Below are 9,946 nucleotides of genomic sequence, written 5' to 3'. Positions count from 1 at the left end.
CTCCCTCCCTCCCCCGCTTCCCCCCCCCCTTGCTGGATTGGTGAGTCAGATCAATTCGCAGGAGGGTACAAAACAGTGCAGTAGAAGGTAAGAGGTGGAGCTGACACCAGCAGTGGGAGGTAGGGACAGGATGCCCTGTTTTCACAGGTGAAATCCACAGCCAGAAAGAAAACGGAGAACAGCTCATCATAACTGTTAGGTTGCAGGTAAGGAGAGCTGTATTCTGTCCGGCTGCATCGTGCAAACAGCTCTCCTACAGGCAAGGACAGAGGGTTTCACTACAGAGTAAGACACCCCGTGTTTCAGCTGCAGCACTGATAATCCAGACGATAGCCTCTCGCACTTCTATCAGACTGTATTGCCCAATTTTACCACCACAGATCCTTCCACTATCACAACCTCAGTCAATATTAGGATGCTTCCATGTCAAATGAGTGATAGGTTTTTAAAGGACCACATTAATATCAACAGCTAATCTCATGCAAAACTAACAACTGCTTGTACTTCCAGAAAGCACAAATATTTGCACAGTGTGACCTCAGCTCCTAAGGTCTGATAAGTAACTAACAAATCAGTGTACATGTTTACACTAGACATTTTAGATATGTTAGGTAATGAGAACAAACTCAAAGCCTGGATAAGCCCTGCTAAGATTGCTTGGAACTGGAACTACAAAATTCAGAATTTATCATCATGCTATCCAAAACTAAACACATTCACTCAGCAAGAACTTGGGACTCATGAAAAATTATCAGAGTTGTGCATTCCTAATTCACATTATAAAGCCTCCCTATGTAAATACAGTCCTATTTTACTTGTATCTTCTCATCAGCTTGTATTATTTAAAACGTGGGACATTCACACAGATGGAAAAAAAAATAGGTCAGGCTTGAAACAAAAGCCAAGCCATTCCATTTTATTAGCAGATTAAACATGCAGAACTGTAATTTTAAATTCCAAGTACAGCAACTTAATGAAAACATTCTGAACACACAGATAAAAACTACTGCAAATTGTTGCAATCTTTAATTGCCATGTTGCCAAATGTCTTACTAAAAAGAGAACCAATAAAAAGTTTGTCAATCTGATTTGAAAATGCACAGAAAAGGACTATATTGCTTAGTGATCATATGGAATCTTGTATATAAATCTAGGCTTTTTCTAACATCAGCAGCCAATACAACAGTCCAGCATGTCTGAAATACTTAGATGATGAACATTTGCAAAATCTAGTCCTTTCATTTGCAAAGATCCTGCTTTTTAAGCAAATTTATTCATTTTCTGACACCAAATTTACATTACAAAACTCAGAAACATTTATGCATTTTCCTTTTACCTTCTGCATAACTACAATATTTACTACCAAAATACGTAAAGACCAAATAAAATAAGTGCACTATATTTAATGTAGTTATTCAAGCTGAATATCCTAAACATCATTTGATTGCTGCCACCTATTGTTGTTCCAAACATGTTGCAAGGAGCTAACCCTTTTCCCCTCCTGCCTCAACCCAATACTAGTACTCAGCTATTTTAAAAGCTTAGAAAGTTACTAACCCTTCACATACCGCATGTTATGTAAAGAAAGGAAAGCAGGGGAAAAATGAAGACATTGCAAAAAAGATTTTTTTTCTTTTGATTAATTTGGTTTAGTAATTCTACTGTAACTTCAAGTAAACACAGGGGGAACACAATTTCTGAATGGAAACCAACCAAATCAAATCAGTGAAGAGTAATTTCATCAGATGCCAGTATCAAAGAGCCCTAAGAATGCCTGTTTCACAGACTACCAATTCAACAACTTCATTAGTTGAAGAGATTTCAAAGCTTATGACTTCCAGCAGCATTATTACTACTTCTGTCTCTGCTATTGCTAAATATGCAACTGATAAGTCTATTTGGGCATGATAGCTGTAGAAGGAATGAATAAAGGTTGAAAATGAAGATGAATAAAGATGAATAAATCTAAAAAGATTGGCCATAGGCAAGCCACTTCCTTCCCTGCCCCCTTTCAGTTATGAATTGATAAATGCTGGCAAAATTCAAAGAATGCAAACAAACAAAACAAAAGAATACAAGTAAACAGAACAAAATACTTTATATATGTAAATACAGACATATACATATATATGTGTGTGTATATATACATATATATATTTTATATATATAAATTAAAACACGTGTGTATTACACTAACTTCTCCATTAATCTAAGTTTTGACTTTATACTAATAAGAGGAGAAATTCTGGAACAGTCATTTCTCACACAGTCCATTTAAAATGATAATTCTAGGTTGCCAAAGGCCACTTAATTCTGTCTCCTCCTAAATGTATACAGCTTCACAATGACATAATGTTCAGGCTCATCTAAAAGGTTAAAGAACAGGAAAAAGACACAAACTAATAAATCAGCCTAACAAAAGCTTTAGTCTGCAGAGCTTTAAGTATTAAAATGGAAACTTTGCCACTGAACATAAAATTTGGGAGGGTCATTATTTCAAAATCTTAATTCTCTGAATATCATGTAAATTAGAAGTTATTTTCAAAAAACTTGGGAGGTGAAAGAAGACCTCCCTCAAGTAGGCTGTGATTTCCCCTGTCAGTAGTCTTCATTCCTAAAGCCAGAACACAAACTCAAGAACTAGTAAGTCATCTCACTGAAGGCAAAATTTGGTCTGTTTCAAATTGGTAAGCCTCACCTCATTTGCTTTCTACAACAGGATACTAAAGGTGTCTAAAGAAAGATGTCCTAAAGACACTGAAATAAAGATACAAGTTAACATTTGCAAATTGAAGAGCAGATCAGCCACTGGACCTAAAGGCACCTACATTAAGGTAACTCGATTGCCAGGTGCTGGCCATTCACGTAGTGTAGGCACACATACTAGTTCTGCAATGAAGAGGAACTCACAACACACACACGTGCATGATGCTTTTGTTGAAGCACCCAACTACAAATATAGGAGCCTAAATTTCAGGAGACATCTCTGAAAACACAGGCATAGATGTCCAAACTGTTTTGTTATTAAAGAAACATGCTCCATGTTTACAGTAATCATCTATGGGACCACTGCTTAAAAATACAATATTTAGACAGTTAAATATTCTCAAGCAAAGGGAAAGTACTGATGTGACAGAGTCAATCTCAAGGCTCAAACAGGAAAATGGTGAATTCCTGCAAGGGGTGAATTACCACTTCTGGCTAGTCATCTGAAGTCTCCAACTCAGGTTCTTTTATGCACAAATATCAAAGGCTAATTCCAATGCTTATTAATGGATCAAAGCATCACCTACTCCACACAGCTGTTCCTTTGCATCTTCACTTACTTTACAGCCTTTATCTGTACGTTAATGCTAACAATCCCTCATCAAAATCCATTTAAAACTTCATTCGGCTTTGAACTGATAGATCCAATTATACCTAAGTGGCTAAAATGGAACCTGGCGCAGGTCCACAGTCAGCAGTTCAATCTCCAGTGTGCAGCAAAACTGATGTGAAAAGGCATCTCATAGAGCAACCTCAGATAGGAAAAGTGGACGAAAATGATGGAGGATATGGAAGATCTTTAAACTAGCTGCCTCTATTTAAGAAGCTGTCAAAGTAGGGATGATACACTGAAACAAAGGGAGGGCGTGCAGTAAAGGCTAGTTACAGTCAAAAACAGGGCTGTTGGGGAAATTGCCAAAGCTCGCTCCATTGACACTGCTCATCACAAATCACAACAGTGACTGAGATCAATATTACCACAAGGTGCCAAGCCACGTCTTTCATTTAGCTTCAGTGTCTGTCTTTGATATAATGAAGGCCTTCAAGATCAGCAATTAAGGTAGCTGTACTCCTAAATCCTGCCCCTCTTCACTTTAAGCCCCTTGCCTGCAGTCTCAGATTAGTTACATGTGACCTTTGAGCTGGCCACACAGGCTGCTGTTGCTAGAAGGAAAAAGCCCTCCCCTTCCTCCAACTCTGCACATCCCTCATTTCAGCTGCAGCGTGAGCACAGCAGCAAAATGATTCCTCCCACCCTGAGTGACAGCAAGGGGGAAGTTTGCAACAAGGAGCAGGAACCTCCCTGTCCAGGAGCAACTGGAATTGCTAGTTTGTATACCAGGAATGCACAAATATGTCTTCCATTAGAATCACCAAATTTTGCCTCTGGATTTGGAAGACCAGAGCATACAGATGACTGAACTGCTTCACGGGTAAGGAAGCAGCCTCAGCATATGTGCAGGCTAAGGCTAGCGACCAGGCAGTCACTCAACAAGTCAGATCAGCTTGCATAGCCAAGTGAAAACTAATATTCATTTGCACCATCAGAGTCACTGTTGGGTCAAAACAGGGAGCAGATCTGACTCCCAGAGTGGTACCCACTCACTAGTGCTGACAGAGGAGGCAAAAGCAGTACAGTGTCAGCATGGAGGGGAGAGGATGACTATTCCTTTCAGCGGCTGTCCACAGTTAACTACCTTAAGCTTCACATGCAATTGCATCTTAAATCCCAAGAGAGGTGGATCCAGGAAACCCCTGTTCTCTGCCAGCAAAACTCAGCTCTTTGACATGCAATCAATATAAGGTTGAGATTTAGAGATACAGTGATGTACCCTGACCCTCTGTAAGTCAAAAAGGATCTGAAATCTACACCCTGTTCAGGCTCTGAAACACCTTCCTTACATTCTCCTCACCTATTTTCCCCTCACTTCTTAGCCATAGTAAAGAAGCCAATAGCTCCAATGCTAAGGAACTCCAGGGTATGGAGAGTCAGCCTTGTTGCTCGAGATGAAGAATTAACAATTGGACAGAAGTCTGGAAGCCGGTCTCACACAGAGAGAGGAAGAGAAATGGGGAGAAGGGGAGGAGAAGACAGAATTTGCTGAGTTCCCTCAGATAAAAGATAATCCTGCAGTTAGACAGAAGATTAAGAAAAGGATGTTGTGGAAAGCATCTGACAGTTCCAGCACTCCAAGAGCAAGTGAAATGAACTGCTCACCTTAACTACATCTTCTGAAGGGGACGTGCCCACTTTTTGGACATGAAAGGATTTAATTACCCCAAGAAAAACAATTTGCAAAGACATCAACTCTGATCGAGGAAGGCCTTGAGATGCAGACTAGAGGAACCTCAGGAAGACTCTGAGAAAACAGTACTACACACTACTTCTACTTTTCTTCTGTTCCCAGGACATTCACTATTGACCACCGTTAGAAAGGACAGGCTGGGCCACACCCACAGTCATTTACCCCAGTAATGACACCACTGAGCAATCAAACAGCCACCTCATTACACCTGTCCCCACATGCTTGTACAGTTTGGGCTGTTGAGGTTTCCCATCTGCTATGAGCTGAGCTAACCGAAGTAGCTTGAGAGTCAGCCATGACTGCAAACACCTCCGAGCAATATCCCATGTTACGTTATTGTAATAAGCCTAACAAAAAAAACCAAACCAAAACAAAAAAAACGAGATGATGTCTCTCCTTGCAGACAGGGGAACGGCCCAACCCATCATAGTTGTTATACATCACTGTCCTCTTACTTTCTAATGCTTGCAAAGCCATGCTTCAGTTAGTGACCAGTCAATGTTTTTAACATTAGTTTATTTTATCTTTATATAGAGGAACAGTACACATGGCTATTAAAACTAAAATATGTAGTTCTGAAGAGGATGTCTATACGTTTACCCTGCTCACACGATTCAGAGTATGAAGTGAAAGAGCACACTCACTAACCAAGAAAATTCAGTGGGGATACCATTACTTTCCATGGTAAAGGGACAGGGGAAATGAGAAAGCTTATAAAACAACAAATAGCAGAAAGTCATGTTCTTACAGGATCTTTATGTCTTTAGGCACAAAGCTTAAAATAAGAGGTTGTAATGAAAATACTTCTCTTCTTTACCGTGATCAGACATCAATTTTCCATTTGCTACCATAAGACACATTGCTGCAGTTTCAACATCCTGCTGCCATCCATCCTTCTCTTGCCCCCCGCCCCATCCTCTTCTTTTCCCTCATACAGGTCCTGATTACTATAAAGTAACTTCAGATGGACCCTGGCAGCTCACTCTAACCACCTCCATCTATTGCTCTGATATCTTTTAACAGACAGCTTCCAAATCACATTCACGTATTTAAACACGTTAAAATCCAAGATACAGCAGAGCACAAGGAGCCAAGCGTTAAAGTCAGCTCTTCATCTTTCAAGCACTAGTGGTTTTTCTACAAACCAGAGAGCAGAAAACTGACAAATTTTGAAGTGTCTACTTCAGGAGCTGGCAGCAGAGAGGCAACAAGCCCTGTCTGACCAGAACTGACTCCTGCCACATGGATGCCCCTACACTGCTGCCAGCATGCTGAGTTCAAAGAGAGGTTATTAGCCAGACGCAGCATGTCTTTGGTACAACACTACAGCTGTAGTGTAGTGTACAGAGGTGATAAATCCACAGCCCAGCACACTTCAGATGGCTCTGCCAGGGTCAGCAGAGGCCTGGCTGGGCTTCCTGGCTTCTGCTCAGCATCAGCCCTCAGAGCCATCTCCTGTAGAGCTGCACCAAGATCTCTGCCCTGTAAATCCTCACGGTGGCTGTTCTGCAAAGATCAAGTCTCATGGCAAACACACCAAATCTGCTCGCAGGCTTGGCAGCACCTCAGCTAACCAGCCCTCCCAGAAACAACGCTGCTGGGAGCCCACTGGGGATGGACACTGACTATGCACAGAGCTAGCACTGGTGAACAGGATTTATCGGTCTGACTTCAAAGAAAAGCTGGCCCTGGAAGTCTCACACCTGAGACAATGCCCCTAAGCTAGTAAACTTGCCCAGACCTGAACTTATACTTCTTTCTCAGCACTGAGCTGCTCTTTCTAAGCCTCCATGGCACTGTTAACACATTCACCCCAATAAATGACGAAAGGATAATCGAGATTTACTCATGTTTAGGGAATACAACCCCCAGGGGGCAGCCAGAAACAGCAAACAAGCCGGAGGGTCTGAGAGGCTTTCATCTTATAAACTGGAGACCAAAGAGTTCTGATCTGGACTTTTTCCTCCCCTGCATTTAATGTGATTTTAGGCTCACTGAAATGCCCTAGGGATTTTCCCCACAGCACAGCTGTTACTCAAGTCTTACTCCCTGGGTCATCCCTACTGCAGACATACCAAGGGCATACTGAAAATCAGCATGACATGTCAACAAAGAGATAGCAACAAGGAAACCACCACGCAGGGACCAGCTGAGGCTCTTGTCCGATTCAATAACTATTTTGAAGTTACAGAAAGACAAATCCTGTTTTAGAAGTCAGCAAAAAATTAAAATCAGATTAAAAATTGACTCATCTATTTAGATATTTTTGCTATCAAGGTGTTACCGCTCATGCGCCACACATACGGCCTTGAAATTACCTACCTCCTATCATTTTCAGGTTCACCCTATTCTGGCAGAAATTAACAGACAGCTCAGACTGTTGAGTGTTTCTTTGCTATACAAGATGCTCAATTGCCATTTTAGGCTAGATACCTGCGACTTTGAGGTGTGAACTTACTGTTTACAATGTCACCCTGCAGCTGAAGAATTTGTGGAACAGGCATTGTGAGAATAACTATATCAAACTGTTCTGTCGGTCCCATTTTCCTGGAGACTTCCCATTTCCCATCTCGGAGAGAGATGTGAGTTACATGCTGTTCGTAGAAGACATCTGCACCTGCTTGGAAAAAGAAGTTAAAATATATGTAATAGTGAATTCCACAGAGAAAATGCAGAGTAGTTTCCCTTAGTAACTGGATGAGTTGCAAACAGCAAATCACACAGACAGTCTTAGGGCAAAGTTTCACAAATTAGGTTGAATCAGTTTAACAGCCAGCATATGACATTAAAAGAGGGGATCCTCATCAACTGAAAAGATCCTATCACTCCCCTGTGCTAGGGCTAGTATTCATCTGACTCCTCTCTGACATGATTCAGCTCAGTAAGCGGAGAGAAAATTACCAGCTGCTCTCTTTGTCATGTTTGTTTACTGTGGCTTTAGTGAGCTGAACCAATTCAGAGTGAAATCCAATGAGCGCAGGAGACAGCACAGAGTAAGCAACCAAAGCATACCCCCAGGAACTGGAAAAGAGAGCGCTGCCCTGTTAGCATCTCTCATATATCAGAAGACAGGAACGTAGTTAATTATTTGCAAGATTAGGGTCTGAAAAAACAGCTAATTAAATAAAGACAAAAACAATCACATGAAAGGAGCAAGGCTTGACTGCTCATAAAGCTAACATTTTTCAAACCAGAGTTAGTTAGTCACTAAACTGTACAAGTGGTTCTGCCACGTTACACTTAAAGCAGTAGTTACACACTTTAAACTAGCAGATGATCTTCTCCTTCAGTCTTTTCTAAAGGAGTTTCAACACAGTAGGCTCACGTACTGCATAAGCGCTCATTTCTACAAAACACAGGATGTAGCTCACTGCTATGTTCCCAGTTGCTCGGTTAAACAGCACGGTTAACTTAAGTACATGCTCGTGAAAAAACACCCACTCACTCACTTCATTCAAGTTGCAACTCAAATCTCTTCTCAACCATGATCTCACTGCCACTAAATTATCTCTGCCCTAATTGTGCTAGGTCTGACTTTCATATGCTAAAGCCAGCGGTGTAAATATAAGCTTGGCTCCTGATCCTACAGACATTGTATTTGTATAGAGATTTTTATATGCCAGCAGTGCAGCTGAAGTCAGTGAAGCGCTTGCAGGACTTGGAAATTTATAGAGCTCGCAGACATGTTTATCCATCTAAGCAAGTTCAAGACATACATAAACAAACAAGGAACTTGAACATTCTCATTGGAGATTTAAATTTGAAAGACAGTTCAAGAATGCCATCAAAAACACAATCATTAAAACCTTTCATTTCATATAAGGGCATCTAAAAAATTACCTGACTGTTTTAAATAAAACTTGACAACCGAGGAGATGCCCTGGGGTGCCATGTAATTGCACGAGCCTTCTTTCACTACCATTCCTTCAATGGGTGCAGTCAGCAGTTTCAAGATGCCATGAGACAGAAGTTCCTCGTAGAAGCTTAAAGGGAGCAAATGACACAGAGATGAAAATACACTGCATGGAAACCAACGGCAGCTGTCATTATTTTTCACAATTAAAGTTAAGACCGGCCTAACTTTCGAATTTAGAGAACAGTTTTTAACAACCTCATACAACCTGTGCTTCAAGCCAGGCTATGCATGAACAGGAACCATACTTATAAAATGACAAACTAACCTTGCTATTTTATTGGGGGCTGGCTTTTTACATAAGACCAAGGCTACCTACTATGCCTGTAATAGAAGCTATTAGCGGTTTGACCTGAAGGTTTCAGGACTAACTGTGGCAGGGGCATATACAACAGTTACTTAGAACTCTGAATATCAGTACAAACTGCATCACCACTGTGGAGCGCAGGAATATTCCAGCAGCTGGATGCAGGTGCCTGAAACACACCTGCCTTCTCCCTGATTTCCACACAAATTTCACATTTTTACATCACTGTTACATCACCATCCCCTTCCCCAGCCTACAGTGAACCATCATGTGTACCCAGCAAGCCCAAGCAGGCCCCACCAACGCGATCCTTCCCCCGCCCCCACAGCCTGCCACTGCCATTCTTCAGGGCAGAGACATCGTGTCCCCGCAAAGGCAAGACACCTCACATTTCTTTCATACCTAGCTTTCCTGTCACCTGCATAGCATTCAGGCGACTCTAAGGTGCATTAGCTCTTGAAAGCAAAGACCTCTGTGGATTTAAGCAGCGGGGCCACACCCGCCTGCGTTTCCTACGTGGGCAGATTTGCACCACGGGTGAAAACCGCCGAGCCGCGACACCCGTGGGATGGGATGGGCAGGGATGAGCAGGGCTGGGCAGGGCAGGGCAGGAAGGGCAAGCCGCTTCGCCGCCAAACCCGCCCGACCCCGCGT

General features: G+C 41.9%; 1 protein-coding gene across 1 annotated transcript in view; it reads right to left on the bottom strand.

The window, feature by feature from the left end:
• Positions 1 to 9,946, bottom strand: part of RNLS (renalase, FAD dependent amine oxidase) — an 80,389-nt gene that overhangs the window by 69,776 nt on the left and 667 nt on the right. Inside the window, exons 2-3 of the mRNA XM_009275099.1 lie at positions 8,913 to 9,091; positions 7,531 to 7,689 (exon numbers count right to left, since the gene is read on the bottom strand). Of these exons, the coding sequence (XP_009273374.1) occupies positions 7,531 to 7,689; positions 8,913 to 9,091 (338 nt within the window). The remainder of the gene's footprint in view (positions 1 to 7,530; positions 7,690 to 8,912; positions 9,092 to 9,946) is intronic.

The sequence above is a fragment of the Aptenodytes forsteri genome, unplaced genomic scaffold (genome assembly GCF_000699145.1).
Source record: "Aptenodytes forsteri isolate BGI_AS27 unplaced genomic scaffold, ASM69914v1 Scaffold320, whole genome shotgun sequence".
Taxonomy (NCBI): Eukaryota; Metazoa; Chordata; class Aves; order Sphenisciformes; family Spheniscidae; genus Aptenodytes; species Aptenodytes forsteri.
Note: the sequence above shows the minus strand (reverse complement) of the source record. Positions and strands in the feature narration are given on the sequence as shown.